The sequence below is a fragment of the Ranitomeya imitator genome, chromosome 6, assembly GCF_032444005.1.
Source record: "Ranitomeya imitator isolate aRanImi1 chromosome 6, aRanImi1.pri, whole genome shotgun sequence".
NCBI lineage: Eukaryota > Metazoa > Chordata > Amphibia > Anura > Dendrobatidae > Ranitomeya > Ranitomeya imitator.
In genome coordinates this window covers 188,383,883-188,410,004 of record NC_091287.1, presented here as the reverse complement: position 1 = coordinate 188,410,004, position 26,122 = coordinate 188,383,883, and the positions used below count along the sequence as shown (strand labels likewise).

The following is a 26,122-nucleotide window of genomic DNA, read 5'->3' as shown; positions in this document are numbered from 1 at the left end:
AGCAAAACAAAATGGACAAGCTGGACAGAAAAAATAGCAACAAATAGCAAAGAAGCACTTAGCTATGCAGAGCAGCAGGCCACAGGAATGATCCAGAGAAACACAAGTCCAACACTGGAACATTGACAGGAAGCATGAATCAAAGCATTAGGTGGGGTTAAGTAGAGAAGCACCTAACGACCTCACCAGATCACCTGAGGGAGGAAACTCAGAAGCAGCAGTACCAGTTTCCTCCACAAACGGAAGCTCCCAGAGAGAATCAGCCGAAGTACCACTTGTGACCACAGGAGGGAGCTCTGCCACAGAATTCACAACAGCCATGCATCTAATCCTATACTGTGTGATATTATACTGAGCCGTGTATCTAATCCTCTCCTGTGTGATACTATGCTGAGCCATGCATCTAATCCTCTCCTGTGTGGTACTATGCTGAGCCATGCATCTAATCCTCTCCTGTGTGATACTATGCTGAGCCATGCATCTAATCCTCTCCTGTGTGATATTATGCTGAGCCGTGTATCTAATCTTCTCCTGTGTGATACTGTCTGCTGAGCCATGCATCTAATCCTCTCCTGTGTGATACTATGCTGAGCCGTGTATCTAATCTTCTGCTGTGTGATACTGTCTGCTGAGCCGTGTATCTAATCCTCTCCTGTGATATTATGCTGAGCCGTGTATCTAATCCTCTCCTGTGTGATACTGTCTGCCGAGCCGTGTATCTAATCCTATACTGTGTGATATGCTGAGCCGTGTATCTAATCCTATACTGTGTGATATGCTGAGTCGTGTATCTAATCCTATACTGTGTGATATTATGCTGAGCCGTGTATGTAATCCTCTCTTGTGTGATACTGTCTGGTGAACCGTGTATCTAATCCTCTCCTATGCACTCCTCTCCCCCCTGCATATCTTTCCCCATTGCACACACAACTCAATGCGTGCGATAACAGGAGCTGCGGGCGTCATGCTGTATTATGGCATTATGTGAGATCTATATGACGGTATTATGTGATCTGTATGGTGGTATTATGCTTGATCAGTGTTGTGAGAATTATATGGTGGTATTGTGTGTGATCTATATGGCGGTATTGTGAAAACACTGGCAGTATTATGTGTGATCTATATGGCGGTATGTGAACACTGGTGGTATTATGTGTGATCTATATGGCGGTATGTGAACACTGGCGGTATTATGTGTGATCTATATGGTGGTATTATGTGAGAACTGTATGACAGTATTGTGTGATCTATTTGATAGTATTGTGTGTGATCTATATGGCGGTATTATGTGAGAACACTATGGCAGTATTATCTTCAGAAAGCGGACCCATTCTATGGTGGTTCTGGCTGAGCACCTGCACGCAGGTCTGGGGTAATAGAGGGGGCAGCATGACCTCCAGTTAGGTGCAGTCAGGGGAAGGCTGGTGAGGCAGCTGAAGAGAGGGGTCTCATTTTTATCGTTACTACATTTCCTTCCCAGCGTCACCCCGGACTGCGCCTGTCGCCTCGCTTTCACACATTGCCAGGACAGGATGGAGAAGACAGGATCTGAGGAGGGGAATGGGGTCTGTATGCAAAGTCTGGATCAGAACAGGCCATCAATCCGCAGAAATGTTTCCTGGATTTCTGTGGAGCAGACTGTCCATCCATGTGTATAAAAGACAGCGCCCTATGTACAATCCCTGGCTGCTCCGCGCACCAAACAGGGGGCCCCTATAGACCAGCACACTGCTCTCCTGAAATACTCTGTGCTGCTGTCACCCTGCTCCCTCCACTACATATCTCCCAGAATCCTTGCTGCCTGCCATCCTCGGTGACCGTAGACTTGTCAGTATAAGGCTGCTTTCACACTAGCATCGGTACGGGCCCGTCGCAGTGCGTCATACCGACGCATGCTGTGAAAGAAATGTCCGACGTGGGCAGCAGAAGCAGTCTTACGACGCTTCCGCTGCCCCATTGTAAGGTCTGGGGAGGATGGGGCGGAGTTTCTGCCATGCATGCGCGGTTGAAAATGGTGGACTCGACGCACAAACAAACGTTACATGTAACTTTTTTTGTGGCGGCGGTCCACCAAAACATGACGCAACCGTCGCACGACAGTTGCGACGTGTGGCAATACGTCGATAATGTTAGTCTATGGGGAAAAAACGCATCCTGCAGACAACTTTGCAGGATGTGTTTTTTCTCCTGAACGACGCATTGCAACGTACAGCCAACAACGCTAGTGTGAAAGTAGCCTAAGGCTGCCGTCACACTATCAGTATTTGGTCAGTATTTTACCTCAGTATTTGTAAGCCAAAACCAGGAGTGGGTGATAAATGCAGAAGTGGAGCATATGTTTCTATTATACTTTTCCTCTAATTGTTCCACTCCTGGTTTTGGCTTACAAATACGGAGGTAAAATACTGACCAAATACTGATAGTGTGACGGCAGCCATACTCTGCAGCCACCAACAAAATGGCTGCTCACTGGGTTCCTGAATATCATCCTCTCTAATCCCTTAGCAAACACCCAGAAGGGGAGGAGAGGAGACATCACACAAGTCAGCAGACTCCGCCCATAATTACTGCAGTGCTGTAATGTGAGCTAGTTGTACACTAGGTTTTTCTGAAATTTCAGCAGCTGCTCCCCCTAGTGTTGAAAAGTGGAAATTCCAAAACTTTTCAAATTATTTTTCATATTTTACTAAATTATAAACAAATGATAATATTTTTTAAGAAAATGTAATCATTAATTCTTTACATTTTTACAATTTCTGAAAAAAAAAATTTTTTTGATGGCACCTTCCCTTTAAGGATCGAGCGCCTCTGATTTTGGACTGCTTGACCTTCTGTTCTCGGCGAGATGAACCACCATCACAGGAGTCTGCCAGCAGCTCTTTCATTTAGGACACAGGAGTGGTCAGCAAAGCGAGCGAGTGAGCGATTATGAAACATTGCTGCTGGCCAAAACAATGGCCCAAACCATCATTCAACCAACAGCTTTCTATTGTGTATAGCGTACACTGTGCATAGGCAGAAAGCTGCCAACCAGCTTTGGGGGAGAGATTATAATAGGCGGTTTAAATCTGAACTACGATGTCTTATGGTGAGCCAGATGTACCATACAGGATTAGCCACTTAGAGAAAGTTGCCACAATGCACGGCCTGCAATTCAGACAGTATTGCTAGATTTGAAAGAAGGAATATATACCAGCTCACCCGTGATGCATAAGCCAAATTTCGGGAGCACAGACCCTCTGTGTCCAGGCGTGTAGAATCCAAAAAAAGAAAATGTCCAGCTTCACCGAATCCGTGGAAAAAAGTTTCCTTTATTCACAAACTTAAACATGGAGGATACAGACTTCAGCACAAACTATGTGGGTAAGAATCTCAACGCGTTTCTGGAGACTAAGCTCCCTCAATCAGGATTTACATGATGTCATGATTAAGGGAGCCTAGTCTCCAGAAACGCGTTGAGATTCTTACCCACATAGTTTGTGCTGAAGTTTGTATCCTCCATGTTTAAGTTTGTGAATAAAGGAAACTTTTCCACGGATTCGGTGAAGCTGGACATTCCCTTCTTTTGGATTGCTAGATTTGGCCCAATGTGCTCTCTGCGGCCCATGCAGATATGGATCCAGGGCTCGGTATGAAGACCTGGCATTTCGTGTCGATCAACAGCAATATTTTAGTGAGCCCAGTATTCACATAACGGCGCCTACAAGGTTACAGCCACTAGAAGAATGTTTTCTCAGTCCCAAGGCTTACCACAGGTAGCATGTCTGCTGGGCGGGCCAGAAGGTTCCTTACTTGATTGTCGCATTGTGTTCTCTTCCTGGAAAACAAATAATAAAAAAAAGGTGTAAAATTTAAGATTAGGATAACACAGAATTGGTTCTTCTTTGTGCTATTCCTTATATGTGGAAAAAGCATATTATATACGGCTATGGAGTCACTCACCATCACAATGAATCGTGATGCTAATAATGTCTATATTGTGAAATCCCCTTTATATCTCTATACAGTGAAGCTTTCAGCTGATTTATGCTGACCGACCCATAGACAGCTAAAGGGCTCACACAAGGCCCAGGGTTATACTATGGGGCAGCGCAGATCTCAGTCTCAGCATCAGAAAATAATCAATAAGCAAACATCAAACTGCACGCGGATGACAACTGACTGCAGTCTGATGTACACTCATAGAGACAGAATGCTGTAGATAAGCCCCTGATGCCAGTGGCCTTAGCTTATAGGCGAATTTTGGGGTGACAGATTCCCTTTAATGGCCACAGTGTGAATGTGCACCGACACATGGCACTTATACCATCATGTATTCCAGCTCAATTCTTTGGTTTTGCTGAGGGTCCACAGAACCTAAAGTATACTATCTGTTCATATCAGATCTGAACCCTATGTCCGGCAGTGTAAACATAGAAGTATTGCTAAACCACTGGTGGACACAGATGGAAGCAGCTGCTGTGTGAGAACAATATTGGGACCTTTGCAGCCTAACAGCTCTTCATAATGTACAGGTGAAAATTGTCCCCCTCACCCCTTGGGCCCTTCTGTGGCCATAAAGCTGGCACCAATAGTATGTCCGCGCCTGTGCTGAATATATGCCTCTAATGGAATGCCCCAACACAGACCACGGTGTACAGAGCAGATCCTCCATAGATACCCACCAATGTACACTTACAGAATGCTTCTGCAAAAAGCCAAGACATCTAGGTTTTCAGTGTTAAAAAGTTTTCTCCTTCTAATAAAAAAGCTACCTCGATCTATACCATCAGAAGCCAAAAGAACAGGTGAATGGTGCCAAAAAAAGGCTTAAACACAATGTGAACGGAACCTTGAACAGATGCTAAGTGGCTCTCTACCTCAATAAATGATTGGAGAAGAATGTCACCAACGAGGAAGAGCGTGCTGAAAGTGACGGTCACCGAGACACCTATTAATCATGTGAAGCGCCCCCCAGGGCTGTGGGGTACTCGGTACCGGGTCCTTCGGTTCGCAGGGGGATGTCACGGTGGCTGACCCGGTCCGTGGCCCTGGGACGTCCGTGTAAAAGAGAAAGGTCTTTAAATGGGAAGTGTTTGTGACGCCACCTGTGGTATTCGGTCAGGGTGACCGATGCTGCTTTAAGGAATCCACTGGGGTGATGTTAAGGCAGCTAGATGGTATAACTTCCCACAGGTGAAGTATGTCCCCAGGGCTTCCCAGTGTGTAGATTGTGAATGGTGAGAGGCGCAGTGAATAACGAGGACACAACGAACGAGTCCAGCCGGTTTGGAGGCAAGTCCAGAGTCCCCTTATCCAGGTAGAAATCAGTAGCCATCCTCTAGCGCCGTGGTGTTGTAGTACCTTACTGCTAAGCATCTCATAAGGTCCTCTGTTATGAACAGGTAATTCAGAACCACAATGGACATTGAAGTTCAGAGCACACAAAGTGACCTGACAATTACCAAAAACAAAGGACGAGCTCTGAGACGTGGGAACTCTGCTGACCGCAATCCCTAATCCTAACACACCACACTAGAGGTAGCCGTGGATTGCGCCTAACGCTCCCTATGCAACTCGGCACAGCCTGAGAAACTAACTAGCCCTGAAGATAGAAAAATAAGCCTACCTTGCCTCAGAGAAACTCCCCAAAGGAAAAGGCAGCCCCCCACATATAATGACTGTGAGTAAGATGAAAATACAAACACAGAGATGAAATAGACTTAGCAAAGTGAGGCCCGACTTACTGAATAGACCGAGGATAGGAAAGATAGCTTTGCGGTCAACACAAAAACCTACAAACAACCACGCAGAGGGGCAAAAAGACCCTCCGCACCGACTATCGGTACGGAGGTGCTCCCTCTGCGTCTCAGAGCTTCCAGCAAGCAAGAAAAACCAATAAAGCAAGCTGGACAGAAAAAATAGCAAGCAAAAATAACACAAGCAAAACTTAGCTTATGCAGGATAGACAGGCCACAGGAACGATCCAGGAGGAAGCAAGACCAATACTAGAACATTGACTGGAGGCCAGGATCAAAGCACCAGGTGGAGTTAAATAGAGCAGCACCTAACGACTTAACCTCATCACCTGAGGAAGGAAACTCAGAAGCCGCAGTACCACTCTCATCCACCAAAGGAAGCTCATAGACAGAACCAGCCGAAGTACCACTCTCGACCACAGGAGGGAGCTTGGCCACAGAATTCACAACAGTCCTCACAGATGTTGTAGATGTTATGTCTCTCTCTCTGTCCCTCAGATGAATAGGACAAACCGGTATGACCGGTGGCTTGAGGCGTTTTACAGGGACTCTATCATGCCCCAGCCTCTTGTGGGTGTCACCTTGCCTACTGGGTATAGGGCGGGCAGGTAACGTGAAATTAGCTGTACTGCCGGTCTCTGGAGCAAGGCATAAAGGACTATTGCTCCCTCGGTGTTCCGGCTACTGGGATCCTGCGCCTCAGAAGGAGGCAGCCTGTGTAGGGCAGAACTCCTCTGATATCCACTCCTTTGCTATGACTTCTTCACCCTCTCTACAATACGGTTCTGCTTTGGTGTCTCTTCCCAGAAGCTGCCACACTCAGGGCAGGCACAGCTCCGTGTCCTTCTGTCTCGGCCTCTGACAGAATCCCACCCCTGTCAGGGACCAACTACCTGAGCAAAGCTCAGCCAGCAACTGACTAACTTCCTCTCCAGGCAACCAGTTTTACCTAAGTGTGAAGAGTGCCCTAATAAATAGGAGCATAGCTCCCCCTGGTGGCCTGGAGTATGAAATGTGTTGTATGTTTGTGATACCTGGTAAAGAGATCTCCTTCATTGCCTCCAAACGTAACATCACTTTCCCTTAGAGTAAAACGATATTACTGCAACGACCAGGACCCTGGGCCGCTGCACATGCATGTGTTCTATCAGTGTTTCGCACGGATAGAATATGTAGTGGTTAAAATTTATCCTGTTTGTTTTTTATTGCAGGCTATGTGGCTGTGAAAAAAACCATGGAGATGTCCATTTTGGAAATCACTGACAGCCAACCGTACTCCGGCCAGGTGCCGTCAATCTTAGAACACCGGACTGGATAGGAGAAGCTTTGCATATTTTTTTTTTTTTTAGAAAATTGGAAAATAACAGATGAAAAAACGGATGGCAAAAAAAAACGACACCCGGCACAAGTACCACTGAAAGGCTGATCCAGCACACAGCGGAGAATCGGCTCACTCTGTACGGGAAAATAACGGGCTCTCATGCCCGATAAATGGCAGCTGCTTTACTGATCATGGAGGTTATTTACCTATAAACAATGAGAAATTAGGAGCAAATAAAGCTTTGGGGACATGAGCTTGTAAACAATGTGTCCTCCCATCCCCGGGGGGCTCCCAGCGGACCAACGCTGTGTGTACAGCTTGTTTTCTGTCCTGGTTACTGAGCACAACACGTCCTGCCAGATTACAGCATGGCCCAGCTACGTGGTATTAGCAGGAATTCATGGGGGTTCTTTACGGGCATCAGTCCTACGCCAGAGCCCTCCTGGCACCGCCGTGCTCTGGGCGACAAAGTGTAAGAACAGGTCATGTTTAGGGTCTGTGCACACTAAACATTTGGGGCAGAAATTGCGGCAGCTCTTGGCAGGAAAAAGGCAGCAGCAAAAACACATGATTTTTACTTGTGTTATTGGTGCAGATTTTTCTCCACTTATTAGTATGAGTGAAATCTGCAGTAAAAACTCTGAAAGTATTGACGCTGCCAACCTGCAGCAAATCTGGAAGTCACAAATAAGCAACGTGTGCACACAATCTAAGCGTTACTTGTCTACGATGCTTAAATAAGCAGCTGTGGTTAGGAACAATGATCACCACGGTGTAAGCAGTCATGTTGTACAATGGCCAGGACACATTTTCTATAAGGACACAAAATTGTATTCTTTTGGGCTAATAAATATTGTAAAAAAACAAAAAAAAAACCAACAATCTTTTTTAGAAAAATGGTTTAATTATATAAAACAATTAAAAAAAAATTAAAACATCACATATTTGGCATGGCTCTGATCATATCAACCTGCCATATAAAATTATCTTATTATTTATTGTGAATGATGAATGACAAAAAAAAATATGAAAAGCTCTGGCAGAAGTACTGATTCTGTTTATCTAACCTCATAAACAACAAAAGTGATGAAGAAATTGTATGTTACCCAATGTGGCCCCTACTGATCTGTAAGCAGAAAAATGAAAACGTTAGGGACTCCATGATAGCTCATTGTGGGAATGTAGCCTAATACTCCACAAAAAATACAATCAAAAACAGCCCCCGGACCGCTGTACTAAGGGCCATAGTGTGTCCAGCACACTCGCTCCCAAGACCGCTGTACTAAGGGCCATAGTGTGTCCAGCACACTCGCTCCCCAGCCCCCGGACTGCTGTACTAAGGTGCCTCAGTGTGTCCAGTACACCAGCTCCCTAACCCCCGGACCGCTGTACTAAGGGCCATAGTGTGTCCAGCACACCCGCTCCCCAGCCACCGGACTGCTGTACTAAGGTGCCATAGTGTATCCAGCACACCCGCTCCCCAGCCGCCGGACTGCTGTACTAAGGTGCCATAGTGTATCCAGCACACCCGCTCCCCAGACCGCTGTACTAAGGTGCCATAGTGTATCCAGCACATCCGCTCCCCAGCCACCGGACTGCTGTACTAAAGTGCCATAGTGTATCCAGCACACCCGCTCCCCAGCCGCCGGACTGCTGTACTAAGGTGCCATAGTGTATCCAGCACATCCGCTCCCCAGCCGCCGGACTGCTGTACTAAGGTGCCATAGTGTATCCAGCACACCCGCTCCCCAGCCGCCGGACTGCTGTACTAAGGTGCCATAGTGTATCCAGCACACCCGCTCCCCAGCCGCCGGACTGCTGTACTAAGGTGCCATAGTGTATCCAGCACATCCGCTCCCCAGACCGCTGTACTAAGGTGCCATAGTGTATCCAGCACACCCGCTCCCTAGCCTCCGGACCGCTGTACTAAGGTGCCATAGTGTATCCAGCACACCTGCTCCCCAGCCGCCGGATTGCTGTACTAAGGTGCCATAGTGTATCCAGCACATCCGCTCCCCAGACCGCTGTACTAAGGTGCCATAGTGTATCCAGCACACCCGCTCCCTAGCCCCCGGACCGCTGTACTAAGGTGCCATAGTGTATCCAGCACACCCGCTCCCCAGCCCCCGGACCGCTGTACTAAGGTGCCTCAGTGTGTCCAGCACACCAGCTCCCTAGCCCCCGGACTGCTGTACTAAGGTGCCATAGTGTGTCCAGCACACCCGCTCCCCAGCCCCCGGACTGCTGTACTAAGGTGCCTCAGTGTGTCCAGCACACCAGCTCCCCAGCCCCCGGACTGCTGTACTAAGGTGCCATAGTGTATCCAGCACACTCGCTCCCCAGCCCCCGGACCGCTGTACTAAGGGCCATAGTGTATCCAGCACACCCGCTCCCTAGCCCCCGGACCGCTGTACTAAGGTGCCATAGTGTATCCAGCACACCCGCTCCCTAGCCACCGGACCGCTGTACTAAGGTGCCATAATGTATCCAGCACACCCGCTCCCCAGCCCCCGGACTGCTGTACTAAAGTGCCATAGTGTATCCAGCACACCTGCTCCCCAGCCCCCAGACTGCTGTACTAAAGTGCCATAGTGTATCCAGCACACCCGCTCCCCAGCCCCCTGTACTAAGGTGTCATAGTGTATCCAGCACACCCGCTCCCCAGCCCCCAGACCGCTGTACTAAGGTGCCATAGTGTATCCAGCACATCCGCTTCCCAGCCACCGGATTGCTGTACTAAGGTGCCATAGTGTATCCAGCACACCCGCTCCCCAGCTCCCGGACCGCTGTACTAAGGTGCCATAGTGTATCCAGCACACCAGCTCCCCAGCCGCCGGACTGCTGTACTAAAGTGCCATAGTGTATCCAGCACAACCGCTCCCTAGCCCCCGGACCGCTGTACTAAGGTGCCATAGTGTATCCAGCACACCCGCTCCCTAGCCCCCGGACCGCTGTACTAAGGTGCCATAGTGTATCCAGCACACCAGCTCCCTAGCCCCCGGACCGCTGTACTAAGGTGCCTCAGTGTGTCCAGCACACCCGCTCCCCAGCCCCCAGACCGCTGTACTAAGGTGCCATAGTGTATCCAGCACACCCGCTCTCCAGCCCCCGGACCGCTGTACTAAGGTGCCATAGTGTATCCAGCACACCCGCTCCCCAGCCCCCGGACTGCTATACTAGGGTGCCATAGTGTATCCAGCACACCCGCTCCCCAGCCACCGGACCGCTGTACTAAGGTGCCATAGTGTATCCAGCACACCCGCTCCCCAGCCCCCGGACCGCTGTACTAAGGTGCCATAGTGTATCCAGCACACCCACTCCCCAGCCCCCGGACCGCTGTACTAAGGTGCCATAGTGTATCCAGCACACCCGCTCCCCAGCCCCTGGACCGCTGTATTAAGGTGCCATAGTGTATCCAGCACACCCGCTCCCCAGCCCCTGGACCGCTGTACTAAGGTGCCATAGTGTATCCAGCACACCCGCTCCCCAGCCCCCGGACCGCTGTACTAAGGTGCCATAGTGTATCCAGCACACCCGCTCCCCAGCCCCCGGACTGCTGTACTAAGGTGTCAGTGTGTCCAGCATACCCACTCCCCAGCCCCCGGACCGCTGTACTAAGGTGCCATAGTGTATCCAGCACACCCGCTCCCCAGCCCCCGGACTGCTGTACTAAGGTGTCAGTGTGTCCAGCACACCCGCTCCCCAGCCCGCTGTACTAAGGTGCCATAGTGTATCCAGCACACCCGCTCCCCAGCCCCCGGACCGCTGTACTAAGGTGCCATAGTGTATCCAGCACACCCGCTCTCCAGCCACCGGACTGCTGTACTAAGGTGCCATAGTGTATCCAGCACACCCGCTCCCCAGCCCTCGGACCGCTGTACTAAGGTGCCATAGTGTATCCAGCACACCCGCTCCCTAGCCCCCGGACTGCTGTACTAAGGTGCCATAGTGTATCCAGCACACCCGCTCTCCAGCCCCAGGACTGCTGTACTAAGGTGCCATAGTGTATCCAGCACACCCGCTCCCTAGCCCCCGGACTGCTGTACTAAGGTGCCATAGTGTATCCAGCACACCCGCTCCCCAGCCCCTGGACCGCTGTACTAAGGTGCCATAGTGTATCCAGCACACCCGCTCCCCAGCCCCTGGACCGCTGTACTAAGGTGTCATAGTGTATCCAGCACACCCGCTCCCCAGCCCCCGGACCGCTGTACTAAGGTGCCACAGTGTATCCAGCACACCCACTCCCCAGCCACCGGACTACTGTACTAAGGTGCCATAGTGTATCCAGCACACCCGCTCCCCAGCCCCCGGACTGCTGTACTAAGGTGTCAGTGTGTCCAGCACACCCGCTCCCCGGACCGCTGTACTAAGGTGCCATAGTGTATCCAGCACACCCGCTCCCCAGCCCCCGGACTGCTGTACTAAGGTGTCAGTGTGTCCAGCACACCCGCTCCCCAGCCCCCGGACCGCTGTACTAACGTGCCATAGTGTATCCAGCACACCCGCTCCCCAGCCACCGGACTGCTGTACTAAGGTGCCATAGTGTATCCAGCACACCCGCTCCCCAGCCACCGGACTGCTGTACTAAGGTGCCATAGTGTATCCAGCACACCCGCTCCCCAGCCCCCTGTACTAAGGTGCCATAGTGTATCCAGCACACCCGCTCCCCAGCCACCGGACTACTGTACTAAGGTGCCATAGTGTATCCAGCACACCCGCTCCCTAGCCCCCGCACTGCTGTACTAAGGTGCCATAGTGTATCCAGCACACCCGCTCTCCAGCCCCCGCACTGCTGTACTAAGGTGCCATAGTGTATCCAGCACACCCGCTCCCTAGCCCCCGGACTGCTGTACTAAGGTGCCATAGTGTATCCAGCACACCCTCTCCCCAGCCCCCAGACCGCTGTACTAAAGGTGCCATAGTGTATCCAGCACACCCGCTCCCCAGGCACCGGACTGCTGTACTAAGGTGCCATAGTGTATCCAGCACACCCGCTCCCCAGCCACCGGACTGCTGTACTAAGGTGCCATAGTGTATCCAGCACACCCGCTCCCCAGCCACCGGACTACTGTACTAAGGTGCCATAGTGTACCCAGCACACCAGCTCTCTAGCCCCCGGACTACTGTACTAAGGTGCCATAGTGTATCCAGCACACCCGCTCCCCAGCCCCCGGACTGCTGTACTAAGGTGCCATAGTGTATCCAGCACACCCGCTCTCCAGCCCCCGGACTGCTGTACTAAGGTGTCAGTGTGTCCAGCACACCCGCTCCCCAGCCCCCGGACTACTGTACTAAGGTGCCATAGTGTATCCAGCACACCCGCTCCCTAGCCCCCGGACTGCTGTACTAAGGTGCCATAGTGTATCCAGCACACCCGCTCCCCAGCCTGCTGTACTAAGGTGCCATAGTGTATCCAGCACACCCGCTCCCCAGCCCCCGGACTGCTGTACTAAGGTGCCATAGTGTATCCAGCACACCCGCTCCCCAGCCCCTGGACCACTGTACTAAGGTGCCATAGTGTATCCAGCACACCCGCTCCCCAGCACTAAGGTGCCATAGTGTATCCAGCACACCCGCTCCCCAGCCCCCGGACCGCTGTACTAAGGTGCCATAGTGTATCCAGCACACCCGCTCTCCAGCCCCCGGACTGCTGTACTAAAGTGTCAGTGTGTCCAGCACACCCGCTCCCCAGCGCCCGATCTACTGTACTAAGGTGCCATAGTGTATCCAGCACACCCGCTCTCCAGCCCCCGGACTGCTGTACTAAGGTGTCAGTGTGTCCAGCACACCCGCTCCCCAGCCCCCGGACTACTGTACTAAGGTGCCATAGTGTATCCTGCACACCAGCTCCCCAGCCCCCGGACTACTGTACTAAGGTGCCATAGTGTATCCAGCACACCCGCTCTCCAGCCCCCGGACTGCTGTACTAAGGTGTCAGTGTGTCCAGCACACCCGCTCCCCAGCCCCCGGACCGCTGTACTAAGGTGCCATAGTGTGTCCAGCACACCCGCTCCCCAGCCCCCGGACTGCTGTACTAAGGTGCCATAGTGTATCCAGCACACCCGCTCCCTAGCCCCCGGACCGCTGTACTAAGGTGCCATAGTGTATCCAGCACACCCGCTCCCCAGCCCCCGGACCGCTGTACTAAGGTGCCATAGTGTATCCAGCACACCCGCTCCCCAGCCCCCGGACCGCTGTACTAAGGTGCCATAGTGTATCCAGCACATCCGCTCCCCAGACCGCTGTACTAAGGTGCCATAGTGTATCCAGCACACCCGCTCCCTAGCCTCCGGACCGCTGTACTAAGGTGCCATAGTGTATCCAGCACACCCGCTCCCCAGCCGCCGGACTGCTGTACTAAGGTGCCATAGTGTATCCAGCACATCCGCTCCCCAGACCGCTGTACTAAGGTGCCATAGTGTATCCAGCACACCCGCTCCCTAGCCCCCGGACCGCTGTACTAAGGTGCCATAGTGTATCCAGCACACCCGCTCCCCAGCCCCCGGACCGCTGTACTAAGGTGCCTCAGTGTGTCCAGCACACCAGCTCCCTAGCCCCCGGACTGCTGTACTAAGGTGCCATAGTGTGTCCAGCACACCCGCTCCCCAGCCCCCGGACTGCTGTACTAAGGTGCCTCAGTGTGTCCAGCACACCAGCTCCCCAGCCCCCGGACTGCTGTACTAAGGTGCCATAGTGTATCCAGCACACTCGCTCCCCAGCCCCCGGACCGCTGTACTAAGGGCCATAGTGTATCCAGCACACCCGCTCCCTAGCCACCGGACCGCTGTACTAAGGTGCCATAATGTATCCAGCACACCCGCTCCCCAGCCCCCGGACTGCTGTACTAAAGTGCCATAGTGTATCCAGCACACCTGCTCCCCAGCCCCCAGACTGCTGTACTAAAGTGCCATAGTGTATCCAGCAAACCCGCTCCCCAGCCCCCTGTACTAAGGTGTCATAGTGTATCCAGCACACCCGCTCCCCAGCCCCCAGACCGCTGTACTAAGGTGCCATAGTGTATCCAGCACATCCGCTTCACAGCCACCGGATTGCTGTACTAAGGTGCCATAGTGTATCCAGCACACCCGCTCCCCAGCTCCCGGACCGCTGTACTAAGGTGCCATAGTGTATCCAGCACACCAGCTCCCCAGCCGCCGGACTGCTGTACTAAAGTGCCATAGTGTATCCAGCACACCCGCTCCCTAGCCCCCGGACCGCTGTACTAAGGTGCCATAGTGTATCCAGCACACCCGCTCCCTAGCCCCCGGACCGCTGTACTAAGGTGCCATAGTGTATCCAGCACACCAGCTCCCTAGGCCCCGGACCGCTGTACTAAGGTGCCTCAGTGTGTCCAGCACACCCGCTCCCCAGCCCCCAGACCGCTGTACTAAGGTGCCATAGTGTATCCAGCACACCCGCTCCCCAGCCCCCGGACCGCTGTACTAAGGTGCCATAGTGTATCCAGCACACCCGCTCCCCAGCCCCCGGACTGCTATACTAGGGTGCCATAGTGTATCCAGCACACCCGCTCCCCAGCCACCGGACCGCTGTACTAAGGTGCCATAGTGTATCCAGCACACCCGCTCCCCAGCCACCGGACTGCTGTACTAAGGTGCCATAGTGTATCCAGCACACCCACTCCCCAGCCCCCGGACCGCTGTACTAAGGTGCCATAGTGTATCCAGCACACCCGCTCCCCAGCCCCTGGACCGCTGTACTAAGGTGCCATAGTGTATCCAGCACACCCGCTCCCCAGCCCCTGGACCGCTGTACTAAGGTGCCATAGTGTATCCAGCACACCCGCTCCCCAGCCCCCGGACCGCTGTACTAAGGTGCCATAGTGTATCCAGCACACCCGCTCCCCAGCCCCCGGACTGCTGTACTAAGGTGTCAGTGTGTCCAGCATACCCGCTCCCCAGCCCCCGGACCGCTGTACTAAGGTGCCATAGTGTATCCAGCACACCCGCTCCCCAGCCCCCGGACTGCTGTACTAAGGTGTCAGTGTGTCCAGCACACCCGCTCCCCAGCCCGCTGTACTAAATTGCCAAAGTGTATCCAGCACACCCGCTCCCCAGCCACCGGACTGCTGTACTAAGGTGCCATAGTGTATCCAGCACACTCGCTCCCCAGCCCCCGGACCGCTGTACTAAGGTGCCATAGTGTATCCAGCACACCCGCTCTCCAGCCACCGGACTGCTGTACTAAGGTGCCATAGTGTATCCAGCACACCCGCTCCCCAGCCCTCGGACCGCTGTACTAAGGTGCCATAGTGTATCCAGCACACCCGCTCCCTAGCCCCCGGACTGCTGTACTAATGTGCCATAGTGTATCCAGCACACCCGCTCTCCAGCCCCCGGACTGCTGTACTAAGGTGCCATAGTGTATCCAGCACACCCACTCCCTAGCCCCCGGACTGCTGTACTAAGGTGCCATAGTGTATCCAGCACACCCGCTCCCCAGCCCCTGGACCGCTGTACTAAGGTGCCATAGTGTATCCAGCACACCCGCTCCCCAGCCCCTGGACCGCTGTACTAAGGTGCCATAGTGTATCCAGCACACCCGCTCCCCAGCCCCCGGACCGCTGTACTAAGGTGCCATAGTGTATCCAGCACACCCACTCCCCAGCCACCGGACTACTGTACTAAGGTGCCATAGTGTATCCAGCACACCCGCTCCCCAGCCCCCGGACTGCTGTACTAAGGTGTCAGTGTGTCCAGCACACCCGCTCCCCGGACCGCTGTACTAAGGTGCCATAGTGTATCTAGCACACCCGCTCCCCAGACCCCGGACTGCTGTACTAAGGTGTCAGTGTGTCCAGCACACCCGCTCCCCAGCCCCCGGACCGCTGTACTAAGGTGCCATAGTGTATCCAGCACACCCGCTCCCCAGCCACCGGACTGCTGTACTAAGGTGCCATAGTGTATCCAGCACACCCGCTCCCCAGCCACCGGACTGCTGTACTAAGGTGCCATAGTGTATCCAGCACACCCGCTCCCCAGCCCCCTGTACTAAGGTGCCATAGTGTATCCAGCACACCCGCTCCCCAGCCCCCGGACTACTGTACTAAGGTGCCATAGTGTATCCAGCACACCCGCTCCCTAGCCCCCGGACTGCTGTACTAAGGTGCCATAGTGTATCCAGCACACCCGCTCTCCAGCCCCCGCACTGCTGTACTAAGGTGCCATAGTGTATCCAGCACACCCGCTCCCTAGCCCCCGGACTGCTGTACTAAGGTGCCATAGTGTATCCAGCACACCCGCTCCCCAGCCCCCAGACCGCTGTACTAAGGTGCCATAGTGTATCCAGCACACCCGCTCCCCAGCCACCGGACTGCTGTACTAAGGTGCCATAGTGTATCCAGCACACCCGCTCCCCAGCCACCGGACTGCTGTACTAAGGTGCCATAGTGTATCCAGCACACCCGCTCCCCAGCCACCGGACTACTGTACTAAGGTGCCATAGTGTATCCAGCACACCAGCTCTCTAGCCCCCGGACTACTGTACTAAGGTGCCATAGTGTATCCAGCACACCCGCTCCCCAGCCCCCGGACTGCTGTACTAAGGTGCCATAGTGTATCCAGCACACCCGCTCTCCAGCCCCCGGACTGCTGTACTAAGGTGTCAGTGTGTCCAGCACACCTGCTCCCCAGCCCCCGGACTACTGTACTAAGGAGCCATAGTGTATCCAGCACACCCGCTCCCTAGCCCCCGGACTGCTGTACTAAGGTGCCATAGTGTATCCAGCACACCCGCTCCCCAGCCTGCTGTACTAAGGTGCCATAGTGTATCCAGCACACCCGCTCCCCAGCCCCCGGACTGCTGTACTAAGGTGCCATAGTGTATCCAGCACACCCGCTCCCCAGCACTAAGGTGCCATAGTGTATCCAGCACACCCGCTCCCCAGCCCCCGGACCGCTGTACTAAGGTGCCATAGTGTATCCAGCACACCCGCTCTCCAGCCCCCGGACTGCTGTACTAAGGTGTCAATGTGTCCAGCACACCCGCTCCCCAGCCCCCGATCTACTGTACTAAGGTGCCATAGTGTATCCAGCACACCCGCTCTCCAGCCCCCGGACTGCTGTACTAAGGTGTCAGTGTGTCCAGCACACCCGCTCCCCAGCCCCCGGACTACTGTACTAAGGTGCCATAGTGTATCCAGCACACCAGCTCCCCAGCCCCCGGACTACTGTACTAAGGTGCCATAGTGTATCCAGCACACCCGCTCCCCAGCCCCCGGACTACTGTACTAAGGTGCCATAGTGTATCCAGCACACCCGCTCCCCAGCCCCCGGACTGCTGTACTAAGGTGCCATAGTGTATCCAGCACACCCGCTCCCCAGCCCCTGGACCACTGTACTAAGGTGCCATAGTGTATCCAGCACACCCGCTCCCCAGCACTAAGGTGCCATAGTGTATCCAGCACACCCGCTCCCCAGCCCCCGGACCGCTGTACTAAGGTGCCATAGTGTATCCAGCACACCCGCTCTCCAGCCCCCGGACTGCTGTACTAAGGTGTCAGTGTGTCCAGCACACCCGCTCCCCAGCCCCCGATCTACTGTACTAAGGTGCCATAGTGTATCCAGCACACCCGCTCTCCAGCCCCCGGACTGCTGTACTAAGGTGTCAGTGTGTCCAGCACACCCGCTCCCCAGCCCCCGGACTACTGTACTAAGGTGCCATAGTGTATCCAGCACACCAGCTCCCCAGCCCCCGGACTACTGTACTAAGGTGCCATAGTGTATCCAGCACACCCGCTCTCCAGCCCCCGGACTGCTGTACTAAGGTGTCAGTGTGTCCAGCACACCCGCTCCCCAGCCCCCGGACTACTGTACTAAGGTGCCATAGTGTATCCAGCACACCCGCTCCCCAGCCCCCGGACTACTGTACTAAGGTGCCATAGTGTATCCAGCACACCCGCTCCCCAGCCCCCGGACTGCTGTACTAAGGTGCCATAGTGTATCCAGCACACCCGCTCCCCAGCCCCTGGACCACTGTACTAAGGTGCCATAGTGTATCCAGCACACCCGCTCCCCAGCACTAAGGTGCCATAGTGTATCCAGCACACCCGCTCCCCAGCCCCCGGACCGCTGTACTAAGGTGCCATAGTGTATCCAGCACACCCGCTCTCCAGCCCCCGGACTGCTGTACTAAGGTGTCAGTGTGTCCAGCACACCCGCTCCCCAGCCCCCGATCTACTGTACTAAGGTGCCATAGTGTATCCAGCACACCCGCTCTCCAGCCCCCGGACTGCTGTACTAAGGTGTCAGTGTGTCCAGCACACCCGCTCCCCAGCCCCCGGACTACTGTACTAAGGTGCCATAGTGTATCCAGCACACCAGCTCCCCAGCCCCCGGACTACTGTACTAAGGTGCCATAGTGTATCCAGCACACCCGCTCTCCAGCCCCCGGACTGCTGTACTAAGGTGTCAGTGTGTCCAGCACACCCGCTCCCCAGCCCCCGGACTACTGTACTAAGGTGCCATAGTGTATCCAGCACACCCGCTCCCCAGCCCCCGGACTACTGTACTAAGGTGCCATAGTGTATCCAGCACACCCGCTCTCCAGCCCCCGGACTGCTGTACTAAGGTGTCAGTGTGTCCAGCACACCCGCTCCCCAGCCCCCGGACCGCTGTACTAAGGTGCCATAGTGTGTCCAGCACACCCGCTCCCCAGCCCCCGGACTGCTGTACTAAGGTGCCATAGTGTATCCAGCACACCCGCTCCCCAGCCCCCGGACCGCTGTACTAAGGTGCCATAGTGTATCCAGCACACCCGCTCCCCAGCCCCCGGACCGCTGTACTAAGGTGCCATAGTGTATCCAGCACACCCGCTCCCTAGCCCCCGGACCGCTGTACTAAGGTGCCATAGTGTATCCAGCACACCCGCTCCCCAGCCCCCGGACCGCTGTACTAAGGTGCCATAGTGTATCCAGCACACCCGCTCCCCAGCCCCCGGACTACTGTACTAAGGTGCCATAGTGTATCCAGCACACCCGCTCCCCAGCCCCCGGACCGCTGTACTAAGGTGCCATAGTGTATCCAGCACACCCGCTCCCCAGCCCCCGGACTACTGTACTAAGGTGCCATAGTGTATCCAGCACACCAGCTCCCCAGCCCCCGGACTACTGTACTAAGGTGCCATAGTGTATCCAGCACACCCGCTCCCCAGCCCCCGGACCGCTGTACTAAGGTGCCATAGTGTGTCCAGCACACCCGCTCCCCAGCCCCCGGACTGCTGTACTAAGGTGCCATAGTGTATCCAGCACACCCGCTCCCCAGCCCCCGGACCGCTGTACTAAGGTGCCATAGTGTATCCAGCACACCCGCTCCCCAGCCCCCGGACTACTGTACTAAGGTGCCATAGTGTGTCCAGCACACCCGCTCCCCAGCCCCCGGACCGCTGTACTAAGGTGCCATAGTGTGTCCAGCACACCCGCTCCCCAGCCCCCGGACTGCTGTACTAAGGTGCCTCACTGTGTCCAGCACACCCGCTCCCCAGCCCCCGGACCGCTGTACTAAGGTGCCATAGTGTGTCCAGCACACCCGCTCCCCAGCCCCCGGACCGCTGTACTAAGGTGCCATAGTGTATCCAGCACACCCACTCCCCAGCCACCGGACTACTGTACTAAGGTGCCATAGTGTATCCAGCACACCCGCTCCCCAGCCCCCGGACTGCTGTACTAAGGTGTCAGTGTGTCCAGCACACCCGCTCCCCGGACCGCTGTACTAAGGTGCCATAGTGTATCTAGCACACCCGCTCCCCAGACCCCGGACTGCTGTACTAAGGTGTCAGTGTGTCCAGCACACCCGCTCCCCAGCCCCCGGACCGCTGTACTAAGGTGCCATAGTGTATCCAGCACACCCGCTCCCCAGCCACCGGACTGCTGTACTAAGGTGCCATAGTGTATCCAGCACACCCGCTCCCCAGCCACCGGACTGCTGTACTAAGGTGCCATAGTGTATCCAGCACACCCGCTCCCCAGCCCCCTGTACTAAGGTGCCATAGTGTATCCAGCACACCCGCTCCCCAGCCACCGGACTACTGTACTAAGGTGCCATAGTGTATCCAGCACACCCGCTCCCTAGCCCCCGGACTGCTGTACTAAGGTGCCATAGTGTATCCAGCACACCCTCTCTCCAGCCCCCGCACTGCTGTACTAAGGTGCCATAGTGTATCCAGCACACCCGCTCCCTAGCCCCCGGACTGCTGTACTAAGGTGCAATAGTGTATCCAGCACACCCGCTCCCCAGCCCCCAGACCGCTGTACTAAGGTGCCATAGTGTATCCAGCACACCCGCTCCCCAGCCACCGGACTGCTGTACTAAGGTGCCATAGTGTATCCAGCACACCCGCTCCCCAGCCACCGGACTGCTGTACTAAGGTGCCATAGTGTATCCAGCACACCCGCTCCCCAGCCACCGGACTACTGTACTAAGGTGCCATAGTGTATCCAGCACACCAGCTCTCTAGCCCCCGGACTACTGTACTAAGGTGCCATAGTGTATCCAGCACACCCGCTCCCCAGCCCCCGGACTGCTGTACTAAGGTGCCATAGTGTATCCAGCACACCCGCTCTCCAGCCCCCGGACTGCTGTACTAAGGTGTCAGTGTGTCCAGCACACCTGCTCCCCAGCCCCCCGGACTACTGTACTAAGGTGCCATAGTGTATCCAGCACACCCGCTCCCTAGCCCCCGGACTGCTGTACTAAGGTGCCATAGTGTATCCAGCACACCCGCTCCCCAGCCTGCTGTACTAAGGTGCCATAGTGTATCCAGCACACCCGCTCCCCAGCCCCCGGACTGCTGTACTAAGGTGCCATAGTGTATCCAGCACACCCGCTCCCCAGCACTAAGGTGCCATAGTGTATCCAGCACACCCGCTCCCCAGCCCCCGGACCGCTGTACTAAGGTGCCATAGTGTATCCAGCACACCCGCTCTCCAGCCCCCGGACTGCTGTACTAAGGTGTCAGTGTGTCCAGCACACCCGCTCCCCAGCCCCCGATCTACTGTACTAAGGTGCCATAGTGTATCCAGCACACCCGCTCTCCAGCCCCCGGACTGCTGTACTAAGGTGTCAGTGTGTCCAGCACACCCGCTCCCCAGCCCCCGGACTACTGTACTAAGGTGCCATAGTGTATCCAGCACACCAGCTCCCCAGCCCCCGGACTACTGTACTAAGGTGCCATAGTGTATCCAGCACACCCGCTCTCCAGCCCCCGGACTGCTGTACTAAGGTGTCAGTGTGTCCAGCACACCCGCTCCCCAGCCCCCGGACTACTGTACTAAGGTGCCATAGTGTATCCAGCACACCCGCTCCCCACCCCCGGACTACTGTACTAAGGTGCCATAGTGTATCCAACACACCCGCTCCCCAGCCCCCGGACTGCTGTACTAAGGTGCCATAGTGTATCCAGCACACCCGCTCCCCAGCCCCTGGACCACTGTACTAAGGTGCCATAGTGTATCCAGCACACCCGCTCCCCAGCACTAAGGTGCCATAGTGTATCCAGCACACCCGCTCCCCAGCCCCCGGACCGCTGTACTAAGGTGCCATAGTGTATCCAGCACACCCGCTCTCCAGCCCCCGGACTGCTGTACTAAGGTGTCAGTGTGTCCAGCACACCCGCTCCCCAGCCCCCGATCTACTGTACTAAGGTGCCATAGTGTATCCAGCACACCCGCTCTCCAGCCCCCGGACTGCTGTACTAAGGTGTCAGTGTGTCCAGCACACCCGCTCCCCAGCCCCCGATCTACTGTACTAAGGTGCCATAGTGTATCCAGCACACCCGCTCCCCAGCCCCCGGACTGCTGTACTAAGGTGCCTCACTGTGTCCAGCACACCCGCTCCCCAGCCCCCGGACCGCTGTACTAAGGTGCCATAGTGTGTCCAGCACACCCGCTCCCCAGCCCCCGGACCGCTGTACTAAGGTGCCATAGTGTATCCAGCACACCCACTCCCCAGCCACCGGACTACTGTACTAAGGTGCCATAGTGTATCCAGCACACCCGCTCCCCAGCCCCCGGACTGCTGTACTAAGGTGTCAGTGTGTCCAGCACACCCGCTCCCCAGCCCCCGATCTACTGTACTAAGGTGCCATAGTGTATCCAGCACACCCGCTCCCCAGCCCCCGGACTGCTGTACTAAGGTGCCTCACTGTGTCCAGCACACCCGCTCCCCAGCCCCCGGACCGCTGTACTAAGGTGCCATAGTGTGTCCAGCACACCCGCTCCCCAGCCCCCGGACCGCTGTACTAAGGTGCCATAGTGTATCCAGCACACCCACTCCCCAGCCACCGGACTACTGTACTAAGGTGCCATAGTGTATCCAGCACACCCGCTCCCCAGCCCCCGGACTGCTGTACTAAGGTGTCAGTGTGTCCAGCACACCCGCTCCCCGGACCGCTGTACTAAGGTGCCATAGTGTATCTAGCACACCCGCTCCCCAGACCCCGGACTGCTGTACTAAGGTGTCAGTGTGTCCAGCACACCCGCTCCCCAGCCCCCGGACCGCTGTACTAAGGTGCCATAGTGTATCCAGCACACCCGCTCCCCAGCCACCGGACTGCTGTACTAAGGTGCCATAGTGTATCCAGCACACCCGCTCCCCAGCCACCGGACTGCTGTACTAAGGTGCCATAGTGTATCCAGCACACCCGCTCCCCAGCCCCCTGTACTAAGGTGCCATAGTGTATCCAGCACACCCGCTCCCCAGCCACCGGACTACTGTACTAAGGTGCCATAGTGTATCCAGCACACCCGCTCCCTAGCCCCCGGACTGCTGTACTAAGGTGCCATAGTGTATCCAGCACACCCTCTCTCCAGCCCCCGCACTGCTGTACTAAGGTGCCATAGTGTATCCAGCACACCCGCTCCCTAGCCCCCGGACTGCTGTACTAAGGTGCCATAGTGTATCCAGCACACCCGCTCCCCAGCCCCCAGACCGCTGTACTAAGGTGCCATAGTGTATCCAGCACACCCGCTCCCCAGCCACCGGACTGCTGTACTAAGGTGCCATAGTGTATCCAGCACACCCGCTCCCCAGCCACCGGACTGCTGTACTAAGGTGCCATAGTGTATCCAGCACACCCGCTCCCCAGCCACCGGACTACTGTACTAAGGTGCCATAGTGTATCCAGCACACCAGCTCTCTAGCCCCCGGACTACTGTACTAAGGTGCCATAGTGTATCCAGCACACCCGCTCCCCAGCCCCCGGACTGCTGTACTAAGGTGCCATAGTGTATCCAGCACACCCGCTCTCCAGCCCCCGGACTGCTGTACTAAGGTGTCAGTGTGTCCAGCACACCTGCTCCCCAGCCCCCCGGACTACTGTACTAAGGTGCCATAGTGTATCCAGCACACCCGCTCCCTAGCCCCCGGACTGCTGTACTAAGGTGCCATAGTGTATCCAGCACACCCGCTCCCCAGCCTGCTGTACTAAGGTGCCATAGTGTATCCAGCACACCCGCTCCCCAGCCCCCGGACTGCTGTACTAAGGTGCCATAGTGTATCCAGCACACCCGCTCCCCAGCACTAAGGTGCCATAGTGTATCCAGCACACCCGCTCCCCAGCCCCCGGACTACTGTACTAAGGTGCCATAGTGTATCCAGCACACCCGCTCCCCAGCCCCCGGACTACTGTACTAAGGTGCCATAGTGTGTCCAGCACACCCGCTCCCCAGCCCCCGGACCGCTGTACTAAGGTGCCATAGTGTGTCCAGCACACCCGCTCCCCAGCCCCCGGACTACTGTACTAAGGTGCCATAGTGTATCCAGCACACCCGCTCCCCAGCCCCCGGACTACTGTACTAAGGTGCCATAGTGTGTCCAGCACACCCGCTCCCCAGCCCCCGGACCGCTGTACTAAGGTGCCATAGTGTGTCCAGCACACCCGCTCCCCAGCCCCCGGACTGCTGTACTAAGGTGCCTCACTGTGTCCAGCACACCCGCTCCCCAGCCCCCGGACCGCTGTACTAAGGGCCATAGTGTGTCCAGCACACCCGCTCCCCAGCCCCCGGACCGCTGTACTAAGGTGCCATAGTGTGTCCAGCACACCCGCTCCCCAGCCCCCGGACTACTGTACTAAGGTGCCATAGTGTATCCAGCACACCCGCTCCCCAGCCCCCGGACTACTGTACTAAGGTGCCATAGTGTGTCCAGCACACCCGCTCCCCAGCCCCCGGACCGCTGTACTAAGGTGCCATAGTGTGTCCAGCACACCCGCTCCCCAGCCCCCGGACTGCTGTACTAAGGTGCCTCACTGTGTCCAGCACACCCGCTCCCCAGCCCCCGGACCGCTGTACTAAGGGCCATAGTGTGTCCAGCACACCCGCTCCCCAGCCCCCGGACTGCTGTACTAAGGTGCCATAGTGTGTCCAGCACACCCGCTCCCCAGCCCCCGGACCGCTGTACTAAGGGCCATAGTGTGTCCAGCACACCCGCTCCCCAGCCCCCGGACTGCTGTACTAAGGTGCCATAGTGTATCCAGCACACCCGCTCCCCAGCCCCCGGACCGCTGTACTAAGGTGCCATAGTGTATCCAGCACACCCGCTCCCCAGCCCCCGGACTACTGTACTAAGGTGCCATAGTGTATCCAGCACACCCGCTCTCCAGCCCCCGGACTGCTGTACTAAGGTGCCTCACTGTGTCCAGCACACCCGCTCCCCAGCCCCCGGACCGCTGTACTAAGGTGCCATAGTGTGTCCAGCATAGATGTCTGCCCCCCTCACCGGGCACAACCGCTCCCTAGGCCCCAGCACTAATGTCAGCCAGGTGTGCCACAGTGTGCCCATCACAGCTGTCTGCCCCCGCCCGAGCACAGCCGCCCCCGGAGCGCTGACCCGCTACACTACCTGGCCTCCGCCGCAGCACGATCCACCACCTGATCGCGAGGAAAACTTCGCTCAACTGAGCTTAGTACACAAACGCGATCTCCAGAACAACGGCCCCGCCCCCATGGCAACAACAAGCCGCTGGAGAGGAGTCCTGCACGCTCAGCACAAGCGCACACCGGCGGGACAGCAGTGAGATGCGGCGGAGATGGAGGCTGGTGGTGGCCCCAGTGCAAGGGCCGGTGTCCGGGGCGCCCGACAGAGGCTCCGACTACTCCAGAGACGGAACCACAGGGCAGATTCTATTCGTAATCACCCTGTAGTGGGATCCGGCCTGTGGTCTATGATGGGCACGGGTAAGGTGCCTCTTGCAGCCGTGTCCTTGCCTGTAGGACCCCCCATGTTTGCCGGTGGCCGCCTGTAGGACCCCCCATGTTTGCCGGTGGCCGCCTGTAGGACCCCCCATGTTTGCCGGTGGCCGCCTGTAGGACCCCCCCATGTTTGCCGGTGGCCGCCTGTAGGACCCCCCATGTTTGCCGGTGGCCACCTGTAGGACCCCCCATGTTTGCCGGTGGCCGCCTGTAGGACCCCCCATATTTGCCGGTGGCCGCCGGCAGGACCCCCACATGTTTGCCAGTGGCTGCCTGTAGGACCCCCACATGTTTGCTGGTGGCCGCCTGTAGGACCCCCCATGTTTGCCGGTGGCCGCCTGTAGGACCCCCCATGTTTGCCGGTGGCCGCCTGTAGGACCCCCCATGTTTGCCGGTGGCCGCCTTTAGGACCCCCCATGTTTGCCGGTGGCCGCCTGTAGGACCCCCACGTTTGCCGGTGACCGCCTGTAGGACCCCCACATGTTTGCTGGTGGCCGCCGGTAGGACCCCCACGTTTGCTGGTGGCCGCCGGCAGGACCCCCACGTTTGCCATGATGCTGCTGCTCCTGACAAACCTTGTTGGTGAGAGGGTAGAGCTGAGTTTTGTGTGGAGTGTTCGCGTTATTGGAAATCCACAAATCGTGACCTGTTCAGACTCCTTCAGATGATCCGTTCTTCGTGCCATATCCCGAGCGGAGGTGAGACCAGCGGCCTGCCCAGACCTGACCCCGCATGTAACAGCTGCAGGCACCATTCCGCTCACACTCTCTCATTAACCCCTGCATCCCCAGGCTGTTTTCACCTTCCCGAGTGAGCCAATTTTTACAATTCTGACCACTGTCACTTTGAGGTCATAACTTT

The 26,122-nt window shown here is 56.1% G+C and overlaps 1 protein-coding gene and 1 long non-coding RNA gene across 5 annotated transcripts in view; one reads left to right on the top strand and one right to left on the bottom strand.

Annotated features, from left to right (window-relative positions):
- LOC138642306 (uncharacterized) overlaps nt 1–7,897 on the top strand; it is a 301,712-nt gene extending 293,815 nt beyond the window's left edge. For both annotated transcript variants that reach the window (XR_011314020.1, XR_011314019.1), the window contains exon 3: nt 6,950–7,897. This is a non-coding gene — a long non-coding RNA (uncharacterized lncRNA). The remainder of the gene's footprint in view (nt 1–6,949) is intronic.
- The window catches only part of C6H7orf57 (chromosome 6 C7orf57 homolog), a 175,483-nt gene extending 150,413 nt beyond the window's left edge, over nt 1–25,070 (bottom strand). Inside the window, exons 1-2 of one of the 3 annotated variants that reach the window (XM_069730389.1) lie at nt 24,912–25,070; nt 3,751–3,817 (exon numbers count right to left, since the gene is read on the bottom strand). In XM_069730389.1, coding sequence (XP_069586490.1) covers nt 3,751–3,805 — 55 coding nt within the window. In that variant the 5' untranslated portion in view covers nt 3,806–3,817; nt 24,912–25,070. The remainder of the gene's footprint in view (nt 1–3,750; nt 3,818–24,911) is intronic. The other 2 variants (XM_069730388.1, XM_069730390.1) reach the window with 2 other exon arrangements.
- Nucleotides 25,071–26,122: the final 1,052 nt, after the last annotated feature.